General features: G+C 48.1%; 2 protein-coding genes across 3 annotated transcripts in view; one reads left to right on the plus strand and one right to left on the minus strand.

Moving 5' to 3' along the window:
• The first annotated feature begins 451 nt into the window (after window positions 1-451).
• On the plus strand, window positions 452-4,880 carry OST4 (oligosaccharyltransferase complex subunit 4, non-catalytic). Of its 2 annotated transcripts, XM_040430942.1 has the most exons (3): window positions 452-482; window positions 2,385-2,508; window positions 4,735-4,880. In XM_040430942.1, exon 2 carries the CDS (start codon window positions 2,385-2,387, stop codon window positions 2,496-2,498), a length of 114 nt encoding a protein of 37 aa, XP_040286876.1. In that variant the 5' UTR covers window positions 452-482; the 3' UTR covers window positions 2,499-2,508; window positions 4,735-4,880. The 2 variants fall into 2 exon arrangements, with proteins under 2 accessions (XP_040286876.1, XP_040286877.1); XM_040430943.1 differs by lacking the exon at window positions 452-482 and having other exon boundaries at window positions 2,364-2,508.
• A 5,763-nt stretch (window positions 4,881-10,643) lies between these two features.
• The window catches only part of AGBL5 (AGBL carboxypeptidase 5), a 37,472-nt gene continuing 28,684 nt past the window's right edge, over window positions 10,644-19,431 (minus strand). The window contains exons 13-18 of the mRNA XM_040426971.1: window positions 13,137-13,331; window positions 12,527-12,654; window positions 12,236-12,282; window positions 11,573-11,736; window positions 11,253-11,353; window positions 10,644-11,128 (exon numbers count right to left, since the gene is read on the minus strand). Of these exons, the coding sequence (XP_040282905.1) occupies window positions 11,051-11,128; window positions 11,253-11,353; window positions 11,573-11,736; window positions 12,236-12,282; window positions 12,527-12,654; window positions 13,137-13,331 (713 nt within the window). The 3' untranslated portion in view covers window positions 10,644-11,050. The remainder of the gene's footprint in view (window positions 11,129-11,252; window positions 11,354-11,572; window positions 11,737-12,235; window positions 12,283-12,526; window positions 12,655-13,136; window positions 13,332-19,431) is intronic.

Consider the following 19,431-nt stretch of genomic DNA (forward strand, 5'->3'; position numbering starts at 1 on the left):
TGTGGTAATGATACACTGCATGGTTGGGGGTGGACATTATACACCTGTAGTAATGGCAGACTGCATGGTCGGGGGCTGGATGTTATACACCCTTGTTAATAGCACTATATTAAACCGAAGTAGAATCGAAAAGTAAACTCTGTAAAATATATAATATATCATACAGTGCAAAACAACAAATTACCAGGAGATGGCGCTCTGATGTTTAGAGTCAATGTACTGTATAACACAGTGCAGTACTATAGCTGACCAGCAGAAGGCACTGATGGCCGCAGTACGGTGCTCTACCACTGGAGTCCATAAGATAGCGCGCGTCGCATACACCCTGGAGCATGCGCAGTATAAACAGTGAGGGTTGGGCTGTGGCGTTGTAAGATGGCGCCGAGTGTGATTGACGGGGCTGGTGTGGGCATATACCGGAAGTTCCGGACGGCAACCGGAAGCGGATGTTGAGTCGGTGACGTGGCAACCACACTGACAGGTAACGGGGGTTGTGTGTGTAATAGTGTCTGTACCTGTGGCCCCCACTGCTGCAGCGGGGCCCCTGACAGAGCATGATGGCGGCTACAGTGTGTACGAGGAGATGAAGGGGAGCCGTGTGTGTGGAGGGTACAGGGGGAGCGGAGCCGTGTGTGTGGAGGGTACAGGGGGAGCCGTGTGTGTGGAGGGTACAGGGGGAGCGGAGCCGTGTGTGTGGAGGGTACAGGGGGAGCGGAGCCGTGTGTGTGGAGGGTACAGGGGGAGCGGAGCCGTGTGTGTGGAGGGTACAGGGGGAGCGGAGCCGTGTGTGTGTGGAGGGTACAGGGGGAGCAGTGTGTGTGGAGGGTACAGGGGGAGCGGAGCCGTGTGTGTGTGGAGGGTACAGGGGGAGCGGAGCCGCGTGTGTGTGGAGGGTACAGGGGGAGCGGAGCCGTGTGTGTGGAGGGTACAGGGGGAGCGGAGCCGTGTGTGTGGAGGGTACAGGGGGAGCGGAGCCGTGTGTGTGGAGGGTACAGGGGGAGCGGAGCCGTGTGTGTGGAGGGTACAGGGGGAGGGGCGCCGTGTGTGTGGAGGGTACAGGGGGAGGGGCGCCGTGTGTGTGGAGGGTACAGGGGGAGCGGAGCCGTGTGTGTGGAGGGTACAGGGGGAGCGGAGCCGTGTGTGTGGAGGGTACAGGGGGAGGGGCGCCGTGTGTGTGGAGGGTACAGGGGGAGCGGAGCCGTGTGTGTGGAGGGTACAGGGGGAGCGGAGCCGTGTGTGTGGAGGGTACAGGGGGAGCGGAGCCGTGTGTGTGGAGGGTACAGGGGGAGGGGAGCCGTGTGTGTGGAGGGTACAGGGGGAGCGGAGCCGTGTGTGTGTGGAGGGTACAGGGGGAGCGGAGCCGCGTGTGTGGAGGGTACAGGGGGAGCGGTGTGTGTGGAGGGTACAGGGGGAGCGGAGCCGCGTGTGTGTGGAGGGTACAGGGGGAGCGGAGCCGTGTGTGTGGAGGGTACAGGGGGAGCGGAGCCGTGTGTGTGGAGGGTACAGGGGGAGCGGAGCCGTGTGTGTGGAGGGTACAGGGGGAGCGGAGCCGTGTGTGTGTGTGGAGGGTACAGGGGGAGCGGAGCCGCGTGTGTGTGGAGGGTACAGGGGGAGCGGAGCCGTGTGTGTGGAGGGTACAGGGGGAGGGGAGCCGTGTGTGTGGAGGGTACAGGGGGAGCGGAGCCGCGTGTGTGTGGAGGGTACAGGGGGAGCGGAGCCGTGTGTGTGGAGGGTACAGGGGGAGCGGAGCCGTGTGTGTGGAGGGTACAGGGGGAGCGGAGCCGTGTGTGTGGAGGGTACAGGGGGAGGGGAGCCGTGTGTGTGGAGGGTACAGGTTTAGTAGTCATGTGGAGGCCGGAGGCCGGGTACAGGTTTAGTAGTCATGTGGAGGCCGGGTACAGGTTTAGTAGTCATGTGGAGGCCGGAGGCCGGGTACAGGTTTAGTAGTCATGTGGAGGCCGGAGGCCGGGTACAGGTTTAGTAGTCATGTGGAGGCCGGGTACAGGTTTAGTAGTCATGTGGAGGCCGGAGGCCGGGTACAGGTTTAGTAGTCATGTGGAGGCCGGAGGCCGGGTACAGGTTTAGTAGTCATGTGGAGGCCGGGTACAGGTTTAGTAGTCATGTGGAGGCCGGAGGCCGGGTACAGGTTTAGTAGTCATGTGGAGGCCGGGTACAGGTTTAGTAGTCATGTGGAGGCCGGGTACAGGTTTAGTAGTCATGTGGAGGCCGGAGGCCGGGTACAGGTTTAGTAGTCATGTGGAGGCCGGGTACAGGTATCTCATGAGGTTTTGTTGTCGGTAATGACCGCAGCTCTGGATGTGACTGGAGTAGGAGTCTCCTCTGCAGTTGTGGTACATGGATGGTGACGTGTCTCCCCCTGCAGGATGATCACGGACGTGCAGCTGGCCATCTTCGCTAACATGCTGGGGGTGTCGCTCTTCCTCCTGGTCGTCCTCTATCATTACGTCGCAGTCAATAACCCTAAGAAGCAGGAGTGAGGCGCTGACGGTGAGTGGGGGAGGGGCTTATTGCTTCTATAATAAGGGGTGGAGGAGGGGCTTATTGCTTCTATAATAAGGGGTGGGGGAGGGGCTTATTGCTTCTATAATAAGGGGTGGGGGAGGGGCTTATTGCTTCTATAATAAGGGGTGGGGGAGGGGCTTATTGCTTCTATAATAAGGGGTGGGGGAGGGGCTTATTGCTTCTATAATAAGGGGTGGAGGAGGGGCTTATTGCTTCTATAATAAGGGGTGGAGGAGGGGCTTATTGCTTCTATAATAAGGGGTGGAGGAGGGGCTTATTGCTTCTATAATAAGGGGTGGAGGAGGGGCTTATTGCTTCTATAATAAGGGGTGGAGGAGGGGCTTATTGACGTCACAATGTGGGGGGGGGGGGGGTGCAGCTACTCACCTTAGGGCTCCTCCAGCTATGGGACATTTTTATCTGTGGGCAGCAGCGTGTTACCAGTAGAAAAGCTCCCCATCAGTGGTTTCCTGGTGCTCGTCATGTGCGCTGCTGCAGCCATTGACTGGCCTCAGTGGTGAAGTCTCCAAGCGGCTTGTGACTGTGGGGAGCGGGTGAGTATGGACCTACAGTTAAAAGTCCCAAAGCTGGAAATTCCCTTTAACTACCTCAGCCCCTATAGCTTAAACACCCTTAATGACCAGACCACTTTTTACACTTCTGACCTACACTACTTTCACCGTTTATTGCTCGGTCATGCAACTTACCACCCAAATGAATTTTACCTCCTTTTCTTCTCACTAATAGAGCTTTCATTTGGTGGTATTTCATTGCTGCTGACATTTTTACTTTTTTTGTTATTAATCGAAATTTAACGATTTTTTTGCAAAAAAATGACATTTTTCACTTTCAGTTGTAAAATTTTGCAAAAAAAAACGACATCCATATATAAATTTTGCTCTAAATTTATTGTTCTACATGTCTTTGATAAAAAAAAAAAATGGTTTGGGTAAAAGTTATAGCGTTTACAAACTATGGTACAAAAATGTGAATTTCCGCATTTTGAAGCAGCTCTGACTTTCTGAGCACCTGTCATGTTTCCTGAGGTTCTACAATGCCCAGACAGTACAAACACCCCACAAATGACCCCATTTCGGAAAGTACACACCCTAAGGTATTCGCTGATGGGCATAGTGAGTTCATAGAACTTTTTATTTTTTGTCACAAGTTAGCGGAAAATGATGATTTTTTTTTTTTTTTTCTTGCAAAGTCTCATATTCCACTAACTTGTGACAAAAAATAAAAACTTCCATGAACTCACTATGCCCATCACGAAATACCTTGGGGTCTCTTCTTTCCAAAATGGGGTCTCTTGTGGGGTAGTTATACTGCCCTGGCATTCTAGGGGCCCAAATGTGTGGTAAGGAGTTTGAAATCAAAATGTGTAAAAAATGACCTGTGAAATCCGAAAGGTGCTTTTTGGAATATGGGCCCCTTTGCCCACCTAGGCTGCAAAAAAGTGTCACACATCTGGTATCTCCGTACTCAGGAGAAGGTGGGGAATGTGTTTTGGGGTGTCATTTTACATATACCCATGCTGGGTGAGAGAAATATCTCTCTAAAAGTCAACTTTTCCCATTTTTTTTAATACAAATTTATCTCACCCAGCATGGGTATATGTAAAAAGACACCCCAAAACACATTCCCCAACTTCTCCTGAGTACGGAGATACCAGATGTGTGACACTTTTTTGCAGCCTATGTGGGCAAAGGGGCCCATATTCCAAAGAGCACCTTTTAGGAGGGCATTTGGATTCCAGACTTCTTCTCACGCTTTAGGGCCCCTAAAATGCCAGGGCAGTATAACTACCCCACAAGTGACCCCATTTTGGAAAGAAGACACCCCAAGGTATTCCGTGAGGGGCATGGCGAGTTCCTAGTTTTTGTTTGTTTGTTTTTTGGCACAAGTTAGCGGAATTATTTTTATTTTTTCTCAGTCTCCCTTTCCGCTAACTTGTGACAAAAAATAGGACGCGCCGGCGCGTCCAGGAGGAATAACAGGGCCGACGCAATCCTGAGGCGGTTAAGGGGAGGCACATACTTCTTAATAGAGGGGTTGTCTGTGACATTACTCCCATGATAGATGGGGGGTTCACATAAATACCGTGTAATAGACATCAGAATCTGTAGGGGGCATCCCTGGGGCAGGTCTTCATTTGGGGGCAACATGGCCACTAATGGCTCCTAACCTCCCGGTCTCTTATCTCCTCAGGTCGGATGTTCCAGCAGTGACCCTGCGCCTGAAGGCCCTGCCTCACATTCCCTCTTCTATCATGTACAGATATTTTCTAGCTTTGGTGTTTGCTTATGAATGTGGATGAATAAAGTTTGGATGTCGAATCCACGAAGGAGCAGCCACTACTGTGATTGTTTGGGGGGGGGGGGGGGGGGAGCGCGCGCAGGAAGGAGCAGCCACTACTGTGATTGTTTGGGGGGGGGGGGGGGAGCGCGCGCAGGAAGGAGCAGCCACTACTGTGATTGTTTGGGGGGGGGAGCGCGCGCAGGAAGGAGCAGCCACTACTGTGATTGTATGGGGGGGGGGAGCGCACGCAGGAAGGAGCAGCCACTACTGTGATTGTTTGGGGGGGGGGGGGAGCGCGCGCAGGAAGGAGCAGCCACTACTGTGATTGTTTAGGGGGGGGGGGAGCGCACGCAGGAAGGAGCAGCCACTACTGTGATTGTATGGGGGGGGGAGCGCACGCAGGAAGGAGCAGCCACTACTGTGATTGTTTGGGGGGGGGGGAGCGCGCGCAGGAAGGAGCAGCCACTACTGTGATTGTTTAGGGGGGGGGGGGAGCGCACGCAGGAAGGAGCAGCCACTACTGTGATTGTATGGGGGGGGGAGCGCACGCAGGAAGGAGCAGCCACTACTGTGATTGTTTGGGGGGGGGGGGGGAAGCGCGCGCAGGAAGGAGCAGCCACTACTGTGATTGATTGGGGGGGGGGGGAGCGCACGCAGGAAGGAGCAGCCACTACTGTGATTGGGGGGGGGAGCGCGCGCAGGAAGGATCAGCCACTACTGTGATTGTATGGGGGGGGGGGGAGCGCGCGCAGGAAGGAGCAGCCACTACTGTGATTGTTTGGGGGGGGGGGGGGAAGCGCACGCAGGAAGGAGCAGCCACTACTGTGATTGTATGGGGGGGGGGGAGCGCACGCAGGAAGGAGCAGCCACTACTGTGATTGTTTGGGGGGGGGGGGAGCGCGCGCAGGAAGGAGCAGCCACTACTGTGATTGTTTAGGGGGGGGGGGAGCGCACGCAGGAAGGAGCAGCCACTACTGTGATTGTATGGGGGGGGAGCGCACGCAGGAAGGAGCAGCCACTACTGTGATTGTTTGGGGGGGGGGGGGGAAGCGCGCGCAGGAAGGAGCAGCCACTACTGTGATTGTTTGGGGGGGGGGGGGAGCGCACGCAGGAAGGAGCAGCCACTACTGTGATTGTTTGGGGGGGGGGGAGCGCGCGCAGGAAGGATCAGCCACTACTGTGATTGTAAGGGGGGGGGGGAGCGCGCGCAGGAAGGAGCAGCCACTACTGTGATTGTTTGGGGGGGGGGGGAAGCGCCCGCAGGAAGGAGCAGCCACTACTGTGATTGTTTGGGGGGGGGGGGGAGCGCGCGCAGGAAGGATCAGCCACTACTGTGATTGTATGGGGGGGGGGGAGCGCGCGCAGGAAGGATCAGCCACTACTGTGATTGTATGGGGGGGGGGGGGGAGCGCGCGCAGGAAGGATCAGCCACTACTGTGATTGTATGGGGGGGGGGGGAGCGCGCGCAGGAAGGAGCAGCCACTACTGTGATTGTTGGGGGGGGGGCTGAATCTCTGCACCACCAGCTGGAGGACAAGGAACGGCAGGCTGAGGACGTCTAGCTCTTCATCTTTATATTCCAGGCTCAGGAAATAAATGTTGTCGCATTCTTCTGAGATAAGCGTGCCCCCCCCCCCCCCCCACCCTCATAGACGGAAGGGGGGGATTTTAAGCGGAAACAAGAAAATTTAAGGTCTGTCATAAACAAAACCTAAGGAGGTTGATGCCTTGAGCCCAGGCACTGCCCGAATGTGAAGTATTCTGGTCAGGTGTGACCTGTAATTTCTCAAGGGTGGTCACATCTGTGGGTCCAGGTGTGAACACGTGGCTCATCCATGTAGAAAGAACAATATTGGGGATGTGCAGTAGATGTCGTACCGCAGGGCCTGGAGACCAGCAATATAAATGGCACATGCTAGGTTGGGGGGTTCTTGTATAGATTTTGTATTGGGCAGAGAAACTTCACATTTACTCTTCTTCACTCACCATAAGGCTTCATGCACACAGCCTTTTTTTTCTTTGGAGGATCCACGGACATGAAAAAAAAGGATCCGTCCTGACTTACAATGCAAGTCAATGGGGACGGATCCGTTTGACGTTGACACAATATGGTGCAATTGCAAACGGATCCGTCCCCTATTGACTTTCAATGTAAAGTCAGGAGTCCCTATTATACCATCTGATCAGAGTTTTCTCCAATCCGATGGTATATTTTAACTTGAAGTGTCCCCATCACCATGGGAATGCCTCTGTTAGAATATACCATAGGATTTGAGTTAGATCGTGAAACTCAGATCCGACAGTATATTCTAACACAGGCGTTCCCATGGTGATGGGGACGCTTCAGGTTAGAATATACTAAAAGAACTGTGTACATTACTGCCCCCTGCATTTAACTCATTGGTGGCCAGTGCGACCGACCCCCCCATCATTGGTGGCAGCGGAGAGTTCCGATCGGAACCATGGCAACATCCTGGCTGCCATGGTTACTTAGCAATTTTAGAAGCATTATACTTACCTGCGATGTCTGTGGCCGGCCGCTCCTCCTACTGGTAAGTGAAAGGTCTGTGCTATAAGCAATGCGCTGCACAGACCTGTCACTTACCAGTAGGAGAAGCGCCCGGCCGGTCACATACATCGCAGGTAAGTATAATGCTTCTAAAATTGCTAAGTAACCATGGCAGCCAGGACTGCAGCAGCGTCTTGGCTGCCATGGTAACCGATCGGAGCCCCAGCGATTAAACTGGGACTCCGATCAGAACTCTCCGCTGCCACCAATGATGGGGGGGGGTCGGTCATTTTTAAATTGGGGGGTCTGCTGCCTGGCACCAATGTGTTAGATACAGGGGGGGGGTCTGCTGCCTGGCAGCACCTGCCAGTCATGTACACAGTTCTTTTAGTATATTCTAACCTGAAGCGTCCCCATCACCATGGGAACGCCTGTGTTAGAATATACTGTCGGATCTGAGTTTTCACGAAATGAAAAATCAGATCTAAAAAGCTTTTATGCAGACGGATCAGCGGCGCCGTCTGTGTGAAAATAGCCTACGGACAAGGATGACGGACGCGGATGGCAATCTTGTGTGCATCTGTGTTTTTTCACGGACCCATTGACTTGAATGGGTCCTTGAACTGTTGTCCGTCAAAAAAATAGGACAGGTCGTATTTTTTTGACGGACAGGAAACACGGATGCAAAACGGTGCATTTTCAGATTTTTCCACGGACCCATTGAAAGTCAATGGGTCCGCGAAAAAAACCGGAACAACGGCCGCGGATGCACACAACGGTCGTGTGCATGAGGCCTAAGAGTAACCCCAAGATTAAAAATTTACCCCAACCATAGTGGATAGATACTTCATTAAAGTTTTTTTTTTTTGAGATTTTGATACTCAGGATAGTCATCAGTATCTGATTGGTGGGGGGCTGATCCAGGACCCCCGCCAATCCGTTGTTTGAGAAGGGACCAGCGCACCGTGGTCTTCTCACAGCGCCGTCTATTGTGTAGTGACTTTGCTCATCTCCATTGAAGTGAATGGGTCTGAGCACGATTCCAAGCATAGCCACTATACAATGTACAGCACTGTGATAAGGTTGCAGCGTTCACAGGAGCGCTGGTGCCTTCTCTAACCCTCAGTTCACACCTGAGCGTTTTACAGCGTGTTCCTACGCGCTGTAAAACGCACAACAAGGAGAAACCAATGCTTCCCTATGGGAATGGTTTACACCTGGGCGTTTTACAGCGCGTACGATCGCGCTGTAAAACGCCCGACGCTCAAACAAGTACTTGAGCTTCTTTGGGGCGTTTTGTCACGCGTTTGTGGTTAAAGGACACTCCTGTCAATGCGTCGAACGCGCGTTTACTATTGCAAGAAACGCGCATAAAAAATGTGCGTAAACCGCGCGTCTCAGAAACGCTCAGGTGTGAACCCAGGGTAAATAGCTGAGGGGTTCAGAGGATAGCTTATCAGTATAAAAATCTCAGAAGACACCTTAAATTTACGGGTACTAGACGGTACGGTATTCTGTGTGGTGAGATGAGGAGGGTTTCTGACCCATGTGGTCTATAGGACCTGGTTTCTGTCCTGTGTGCAGAGTATACAACAACTATTGGTGGACATGCAGCTCGGAGACAATGTTTTGACCAGGACTTGTCCTAAGTGGTCAGGGGCAGTCCTAGGTCCACCAGGAATATCGGATGTCCTCGCCTCTTCATGATGCTTGGATGAGGCAGCTCATGGATATGTAGAAGGTCCCCCTTTGTGACAAAATCACATAATGTGAGATTGGGTGATGTCTTCTGAACATCCGTTGTCCCATCACCAGGACTAGCCTGAGCATTCTTTCCCCACACATTAGGGTACGTTCACACTTGCGTTGTTGGATTCCGTCAGGCAGTTCAGTCACCGGATCCGGCAATCGGTATGCAAACTGATACCATTTGTAGACGGATGCGAATCCGTCTCACAAGTGCATTGTAATACCGGCTCCGTCTCTCCGGTTGTCATCCGGATAAACGGATCTGGTATTTATCTTTTTCACATTTTTAAAAGGTCTGTGCAGACCGCAAAACCGGATCCATTTTTTCCGAAACACTTGGGGCCGGATTAATGCATTTCAATGGAAAATAATGCCGGATCTGCCAAGTGTTCCGGAATTTTGGACGGAGAAAATACCGCAACATGCTGCTGTATTTTCTCCGTCCCAAAAAAAATGTACAGTAACTGAACGGAAGACATCCTGAACGGATTGCTCTCCATTCAGAATGCATTACAATAAAACTGTTTTTTTTTTTTTCCGGTATTGAGCCCCTAGAATGGAACTCAATGCCAGAAAAGTTTAACGCAAGTGTGAAAGTGCCCTTAGGTTAGCTCTACACGACGACATTTGTCATAATAGTCTATGGTGTCGCACTGTGACATGCTGCGACTGGATTCAAGATGGATTTTTCTGTGACAGTATGTCGTATTGCCACACCATAGACTATAAAAAAAAATAAAAATGTCGCCGACACATGGCGTGTAGACCTAGCCTTAGTCAGGAGACATTAAAGTGTGTGGTCATCTCTAGTGTACGTTCCCACGACAAGGATAAGTGGTGAGATTTCAGACAAAAATCAACGAGGTCCACTTGGATTTGTCACGAATTCCACTTAATGGTTGAAACCTGCAGATGGTCCTCCTGCCATTCCACAATGTATAAACTCCAAGTAGCTGGATCCTGCGGTTGCATATTATATTCCATATCATGGCACCAAAACCCAGTCTTCCCGTGGAGATCAGGGCAGGACTGCAGTGGCATGGACAGGGGCCCTGAAGATACTGCGGGATATTTTTCACAAGACTCTGGTCACCTGGTAGAGCTGTTATTGTGGCGGGTACACAGTAGCACAGAATAGCGCCCCTTCTATTCTACGGTCATGCCTGGTATCTCAGCTCAGTCCCTTTCAAGTGAACACCAGAAGGTCAAGGACAAAGACTGACAATCTTTTGGATGGAAGCCATTAATTTCTCCTGCTACCCAGCAGGTACGTGAACATCTGCCTCGATGATCACAGTTTGGGCAATACTCTTATTTCAGCAGATAATGCTCCATGCAGAAATAGAAGAACCTACAACTAGGTCGGCAGAAGAACATGGCGGTTACCCAACATCCAACCTCATCTCCTTTTTATCATTTCCCACCTCATAGGCAACTGAATGTGTGGAAGCAGCTGCGCAGGAAGGACATATGATGGGGGGTGCATACTTTTTCACCTTCAAGAATGGCTGCTGAGAGACCTATAACTACCTCCATTATCATCCTGGATTCCCCAGAGTTGTCCAAGACATCACGTACCAGATAAATACAGATCTTTATTAGAGTTCACCAGCAGAAGCGGAGACAACAGATTGTCTTTTTATAGCAATTAAAATCACATAGAAACTTCTGGATATCAAAGTTCATAAGAACAATTTAAAAAATCTGAGGACGACCACAGAACAGGAGCTCCCAAACCTAGAAAATGTCACTGAGTACAAACCAGGGTGTGAAAAGGGGGGCCGGACCACCAGCACCATAACCACACAAGTGCAAATAAAGAGTACGGGACCGGACAGCACAGTCAGTGGTGATAACAGAACACACGAAATAAAACCAGGGTTGGGCATAAAAACACGGGTTCTTGGTCCATTCTCACAGAACATAGCACCATGACGTACATCTGCTCATTGGCAGAAGAGGGGTTCCTCAGCCCTCCGCACAGAAGGACAGGACATTCCGAAAGGGGGAAAGGTGAGCGCTCTCCGGGGAGACAGACGGGAAACTCTGCAGAAAAGCACAAATAGATTAGGTTACACATGAGCCAAGACCAGCTGGAAGGCTATATACGTGAAGTCAAAGCAGCAGAACTGCCGTCCGCTACTTAAACAGGAGGACATTGGACTGTTACCTGCTCCTTCGTTTGGTCACACGCATATAAGGGTTCATCCGTCTTAGACTTGAGAAGCGGCACCGAGCACACAGTCAGACTGGATGTTACCGCAGCCAAATCTGCAAAAAGTAACAAAGGGAAATCTGAATATAAGGAAGCGGCGCCACCCACAGCATAATAAGAACATGTGCATTATCCTGCAACCAGCGCGTTTCACAGCACACAACCTGCAGTGTCCTGGAACCCAGAACATTTAAGAAAGCTATTACTCGAGAAAAGCATCTGACTGCACAGAGGTCACATTACACCACTCGCTAAAATAGCGGCTAGTCTCTCACCTGTGAGGGTGCAGTGCTTCAACGCCTGCTCAGAGGTATATTTCCAGATTCTGAGAATAGGAGAATCCCGCTCATTCGTAACATGACGGAGGCTCTGAGAGTGCAGGAGAGCACCCCTCCTCACTGGGATCCGGCTGGGACGAACACCCAAGCTTTCCAGAGACCTGTCGGTGAGAAGAACAATATAAAGGAAGGCAGGTACATGGAAGAGAAGCCCAAGTTACACATGAGAGAAGAGGAGCCCATGTCACACAGGACCAAGAACATGACAGAGGAAGAGAACAAGTCACACAGGAACCATGAGCACAACAGAAGAGGAGCCCATGTCACACACGAACCGTGAGCACGACAAAGGAGAAGCCCTAGAGGTAGAGTCCAGGTCATACAGCAACCATGAGCATGATGGAAGAGCACAAGTCACACAGGACCAAGAACATGACAGAGGAAGAGAACAAGTCACACGAACCATGAGCACAACAGAAGAGGAGCCCATGTCACACACGAACCGTGAGCACGACAAAGGAGAAGCCCTAGAGGTAGAGTCCAGGTCATACAGAAACCATGAGCATGATGGAAGAGCACAAGTCACACAGCAGATAATGGTCGTATCTATAGGACTAAGTATTATGATGGACAGGCTAGGGACGGAGAGCATATAATTACCTGGAATATTCTGCACTGTAATGGCTGTTGCTTCTTTTTTGCAAATTCTAAAACAAAGAAAGTGTGTTAAACAAGTAGCTTGAAAATTCCTGGGGCTCCATAGCACCTGCCTTCATTAATAAATGATTACGTATCGGCATTCTATGCATTGTGAAATTCCCCTTAAAGCGCTATATCAATTTACCAAGTTTCCTAAAAAACGTAGAGTAACTCTTTGAGTAGCTCAACCACCTAGTGGTGGATTTGAGTCATTATTGATCCTCTTCATGCTCTGCTTCTCGCTCTTTGTACCTGTATCAGGGGGATCTCTGTGTTGGGCCAGATCAGTGGTTTACTGGAATCTCCCTCCTGCTGACTCTTCTTGACTGCTGCTGGACTCTTAGTCTTGTTAGCTGAAGTCAAGTTGCCGAATCCACTGCCTGGTGAAAAAGAAGACATCAACAGAAGACGTCACAGAGCTTGCTATGGTGGTGGACGCAGACCAACAATCATGTTTATGAAAATTAAATGCTAAAGTTTGCTCCTAGGGAAGGGGAACCCTTCCTTCATCAATGTCAATGTTATTCCACAGGCTATCCTATAAGTATCTGTAAGATGCAGGTCCCACCCATTTCTAGAATGGACCATCTCCACCCTGTCAGGCCTGGATACAGCAGACAGAGGTGGTCAGGACTATAGAAAGAGCTATGACTATAGTGTGTCAGCTTTCAATGCGAGAGCTTTGCTGAAACGGGGCACAAAGGGACATGTCCCAACTTACACCCACCTGATTAACACAATGAGAGAGTATTCAGGTTTAATGTTATGAACGGGTCTATGGATGTGATACATGCGGCATCTGACGTCACTCCCTCAGGCCAAGCTCACAAATGACACTGAATACTAAGGGTCGGACACTGACCTGACATGCTGAGTGACACCGGGAGGGTGCAGATTGGCTTCTGATGGACCAAAGGACGCGGGCTTCCCCGACTGATTAGCGCTGACAAGTGAGGACTCTGTGTGCTGGGGATCTGGTGGCTCCTGGTCGGACTGTGGACAGTGGCCCGCAAAAGTGACTGGTGGTGCTGCCGCCGCTTCTCCTGGGCTTTGGTGTCTGTAAACAGCGAACATCGCACTGATCACAAAAAACACAGGGTCATCACTAAGGACGCGCAGGTAATGACTGGTGAGTGAGTAATGGCATCCGTGATGGGTTCATGACCCTTTGCTCAAAAAGACAACCATGTAACACTCAAGGGACCCCGTAACAAAACTTGCCATGGGGCCAAACTACACTATGAATCACCTTTAGCAACAAGTTCAGAAAATGATAGTGTCACTGTAGAGGGATAAGGCAGGAATGTCTGCGGACCCAGGTCTAACTACCATCTCTATAACCTTTATTTATTAAACCTCCATTGAACTGGCATCGCCCTAGGATCACATGACCAGGTGTCCAGATTCAGGAACATTCTAACATATAGCTGCGGTGGAGCAGGAGGTAATGTCCTGACAAGACAGAGACCACAAAAACATCTACATATATGTATCCTTCATCACTAGTGCAAACTCTATGGGACTGATGCACTTTGGAGAAGGGACTTATCAGGAAAATGCACTAGAAAAAAAAATTGACTCTGTATGTAACAGGGCCACCAAATCTCTGCCTGCTACATGTCTCCTCTGGATTTATGGCTCTTGCACCTTTTCTCCGCCCTTTGTCTTGCTTGTTTCTTATCATTTTTTCCAATACCTTGTACAATTTTATGCCATCACGACTGGTAAGATCCCAAAGGAGATAAATACACAAATAGTAGACAGCAGTGGTTGGTGCCATCTTACTTTTTGTCTCAGTATTTGTGTTTCATCTAAAACACAAGAAGGCATATTATTGGACCATTTCGAAAGGCGCCACATTCATATGCATGCGTTTTTTGTCTGGCCAAAAGCCTGCATTTATTCTGGAATCCAGTCAGTCAATGTGGATCTGGCGATACACGGTCATATCCGGCAATGTCCGATACAGTAAACTCCGATAGCCAGATCCTCATGTGAACCTAGACTAATAGTGATCTGTAATTCAGCATCTTGTGTTGGTAAGCCTGCAATCACTTAGTAGTTCTACATGGAGAATGGTCCTCACTTGCTATATGTAGAGTAGTTTTCGAAGGAAGACCTTAAGAAGATAAAGATGGTCAATGTAAAGGCCCCAAGTGTCCAGTACTAGGACTATAAAAAGAGTTTTCCCACCAATAACACTGCCTGCCTATATATTTAATAACTGGCAATCTGTTGAAGGGGTTTCTGAGATGAGGATACTGGTGGCCTATCCTCTAGGTAGGTTATCAATATTTGATTGGTAGGTGTTCAAATCTCAGCACAGCAACTGATTAGTCGGCCGCTCACCAACCTGATACTGATGGCTGTTAACAGCCTGATCTCAAAGAAACAAAACAAAAATCTTTAGAAGACACGGCTGGAATCTCAGCTCTGTACTGATGAAAGGGGCGAGATGCATTCAGATTTTTTTCTCACCATAACAGTGCAACCCCTAACATAGCACTGTGCTGGAAACTGCCATATGCCCCATTCACATCAACGTGAAGTAATGCCAGGAAATTATGCGGCTTCTAGAAGAACACAAAGGGATGGCTGAAGGTGTTCCTTTTGTTCTTGTTCCAATTTATATACTCTGCATGAAAACCCCTTTCAAGGCAAATATGACTGTAGACACCTTGCTTAGACTTGATCTTAAGGCTGATGAGAAGAATTGTCCTAATGATGGAGAATAAACCACAGAAAATTGCAAGACAGATTCATTTAGGCTACAGTAAAGCCTAACTAGTGGTAGGTGCACACCAAGGGGCTCATTTATTAAGACAGGTATTTTAGACGTTGGTCTTAATAAGCCCCTGCACTGGATTCAGTCGCCTCTACATAACTTTGGCATATCTACCGCCGCTTCTAAATGTAAGACAGCTTCCTTTCTGTCTTATATTTAGACCAGTTTCTATGCCTAAACCAGGCGTAGAAAATGGTAACAGACGGGCATGCCGGCCCACTTTTTTTAGACCTGGCGTGAGCGGGGAAAAGTCGCAGATTGCAGCGCAAAAGACCTTTGCGCCACAATATGCGCCAGAAATACGCCTTATATAGGCCTACTTCTGGTTAGTAAATGACCCCCTATGTTATTAAATACTGTTGGGATTGATGATGTCACCCACTGTTTGTAGAGGTAAGCATTCCTGTTCTGCACTCACTTCCTCTACTCTTTTGTTCTTATTTTCAGTTTAAATAGGACAGAATAGACTCTTTCTTGTTGTCCATCTATCCCTTATAGATGGACGTGGCTAGCCATTTCAAACCCATCTATATGTTGGAATGTAAGGTCTCTAAGAACTGGGACGCTCCTCCCAAAGTTGATTTGGCTGTGGCTAAGCTCTACACAAAATCAGTGTTTTCTTCTGATTTTTCATCCTTCCTTAGAAACCCAATGGAGGACAGCTAACACTTTCCTGCAGAGATCCTTCACCACAGCTTCTGCACTATGTAAAGCTTTTCTTGCTATTATTCCAGTGGCAGGAACCTTGAGAATTTGGCTTAGCCCTCTTTAAGATGACACTGCAGCGGGCACCTCCACAGAAAAACAGCTTATTCCCATCTATGAATTAGGCTTCTGGCTTCCTAAGCAATTTTTTTTCCTGGATACCCTTTGTCTATCCTCCAGGTCCATGACGCTCTGTAACTCATCTCATAGTAAAAGCTGGCCAAAACGCTAGAACCGCCACTAAAGATAATTTTATTTCCCACTCCATTTGAGCTAGGTCATTTGTCGATTACTAAATGTCTACGAACAAACCATTGGGCTCTAGAGGGAATAAGAGATACTCCATCAAGAGATACAGAAGACATTTTTGTGCACTTGAGAAAGAGAACAAGTTCAGTAGATGTAATCATGCCTCAACTTCCTAAAATAAGTCATCTACCCCTAAGAGTGAATTGTGATGCCAGGTGTCAAGTGCTCTCAGTCTGAGCCACATTACAGCAGGTTTTTTTTTTCCCCAGCATGGCATGTTTCTGCTCTCCTGGACACATTTCCAGAAAATATTGCTCTAAAATGGTTACTCTATAGCCATAAGGGAATGTATTCTATATCTATGTTTTGCCACTTCCAAGCCAAATTAAAGATTTTTGTCCTGAATTCAGAAGAAGTTCAGGATGGAGACCCTATGGTCTGTGGTTGCTCTGACACAAGAGGGAGATTTCATGGTAAAACATCATCAGAAAGATGTCTATCCAAAAAGTTACCGAAAACTCCTGAGACTGATACTTGTCAAAAAAAGGGCAAAATTTGTCATCTGCAATTCAGGACCCTTCTAGTCAGCCTACTATCTGCCCCTAGAGTTTTCACAAAAAGACTGGTAGACTAGCAGTCTAACAGTTTAAGCCAGTCTCCAAAGAAATACTTGTGGATCAGTTTTCTTCAGTGTCACAGGTTTTTAATAAAACTACCAGAAATCGGATCTTTCTCCAGTAACGTTCTTGAAGCTACTTGGGTTTCTTCTGGATTCAAGGGCAATGAAGCTTTTTTTTTTTTTTCCATCAGAGAGGATACTTCTGATAAACTTGTCCATCAGACACTTGATACAGAAGCCTCTGATACCAATTGGATCCCTGATGAGGACATTGGAGTTCCTAATCTCCTCCGAACAGGTGGTTCCGAGGGTAAAAGTCGGTCAGTCAGTCAATCTCGAGCCTTTGTGATCCTTTCTCAATGCATCTCTCCCCATCTAGATCAGCAAGTTTTGCTTCTGCTGCAGACAAGACAGGCCTTGAGGTGATGGTGGTTGGACATAAACTTATCCTAGGGAAAGTCACATACCCTCCACAGTCACAGTCAAATGAAGGGGACTTCAAATGCCTCAGCCTTCTTTAGGGGTTGGTTCTGCAAGACCAGTGGTTCCAGGGAGTCCCAAGAAAAGAAGTCCTTGAACATTTGAGAGCTAATAGAGGTGAGACAAGGCTTTCTTACTTTCAAGATCTCTTCAATTTCCACATCACGATCAGGTTGAAGTCTCATTTCCGTTTTTAACCTTAAGAAATAGGTGGGGCAAGGAGTACCTACCTGGAATGCAAGTGTGCCCTGATCATGGAGTGCCCAACTTCTCTGCAATACACATAAGTTTAGTTTTTGTTTTTTAAAGAGGCGGCGATCCTCCCTTGAAACATGATATGTGTTAATAAAGATATAGTGTGCACAATACTCCGTATTGCACCTGAGACAGTGACACAAAGGAGGTCCTACATTTTTTCATACTTGCCTACCAGTACACATAAGAGGTATAGATAATTCAGTCACAGATCTCCAGAACAGACAGTGACTCTTTCCAGAAGAATGGGAGTTGAATCCACAGGTTTTTCAAGCTATTTTCAGGAAGTTAGACCAACCTAAAATTCATCTGATTGCTACCTGGAAGAATGTCAAGTTGAAAAACATCTGTTGTCTCTTCAAGACAGATTGGATAATGGCCCTAAATGAATTCTACCTGTATATGAGAGGAAACCTGCTGTACATATGTCTTCCGATCATTCACAAGAGTCCTCAAAATGTCCAAACTGGACAGGGCAGATGCGATAGTCTTCATCGTCTTTTGTCCCAGGTAGAACATTGGAAATCACCTATTATCTACCTGAACATAGTTTCCCCTCCATCTGATGGCTTGGATATTGAGAGGGCAAGATTAGCTAATCAGGTTTTGCCCAAGTCAGATGTATCCATTATTCTGTACTCCCAAAGACCATCCACTAAAAGTATATCACAGAATATGGAGAATCTTCAGTAAAAAAGGACCTCAGTACTTCTGATTTATTCTTTCTTTGTAGGTTTTGACACAAACTTGAAAGTCAATACACTAAGTGTTCATTTTGGAGCTGTGAATGCCCTTTTAGATTTCAAGTTCGCTCAGTCTAATCTTGTTAGAAGATTCTTTAAGGGCCTAAGACAGTAAAGACGCAACATCCATTCCCTTACTCCTATCTGGTATTGTTCTCTGGTTCTTCCCCCTTTAAACTTCTAGATCAGGTTCATGCCAGATACTTATCTCAGGAGACTGTTCTGCTGGTTAGAGGTGGTCTACACTAAAAGAGTAGGTAAGCTCCAAACTCTGTGTTCCTATCTGAGAATCAGAACTGTTCCTGTATTTTATTTACCAAGGTGCACTCAGAACAAAAAAAAGAACCAGGAGGATATTCTGCCAGAGTATTTTCTCAACCCTCTTAATGGAGAGGAAGAAAGATGTTAAAAGGGTGGTAGGTATTTAACTTCAATGAAGCAATAAATTTAGATACTCTGCCCCAAGTGAGAGTCAATGCCCATATAACCACATCTACGGCTACATTTACTACATTTGCAGACGTTCCCCTTTTCAGTGCTGCCAGGCTAATTCCTTCGCTTCTGCAAAGACCTTTGTGAACCATTACAGGCTGGGCATTACAAAGGGAAAAGGGAATTCGTGTTTGTTACAGAAGGCGGTGTTCACCCCCCTTCAAAAAATTCTTCAGTTTCTTAAGTCCTCAGGTGATGCAGAGGACAACGAAGAACAGAGAATTCACTTACCTGACATTTCCTTTCCCTCAAGTCCAAAGCAGCACCGTAACCCGCTCTAATAAATCCTTATACAGTTTATTTTACTTGGATATTTTACCATTTGCATTGGTTTAGGCATGACCTTTTAACCCTTTCTACCCCAGAGGTTTTTTTGTTTTTGCGTTTTCGTTTTGCGCTCCCTGCCTTCACATAGGTGTTTTTTAATTGCGACGGTCGATGTGCGATAAAACTGACCAGTTACTTTCATTCAACAGGTCAGTGCGATACCTTATACGTATAGGTTTTCTTGCGTTTTGATCTGAACTTTTCATTGATACCATTCTGGGGTGTGTATGACTTTTTGATCACTTATTAAATTTTTTTGTAGAAAATGAAGCGACCAAAAACGGCGAATCGGCCATTTTGCCGTTTACCGTATGGGGAATACATATTTATATTTTTATACTATGGGCATTTTCGCACATGGCGACACCCATGATGTGTATTTTTTAAATTTTTTTTGTTTTTATTTTGGGAAAAGGTGGGTGATTTTTAAAACTTTTTTAACACTTAGGGAACTATAACAAGCAATCATTAGATTGCTATTCTTATAGACCCCAATGCACTA

This window comes from Bufo bufo, chromosome 4 (assembly GCF_905171765.1).
Source record: "Bufo bufo chromosome 4, aBufBuf1.1, whole genome shotgun sequence".
NCBI lineage: Eukaryota > Metazoa > Chordata > Amphibia > Anura > Bufonidae > Bufo > Bufo bufo.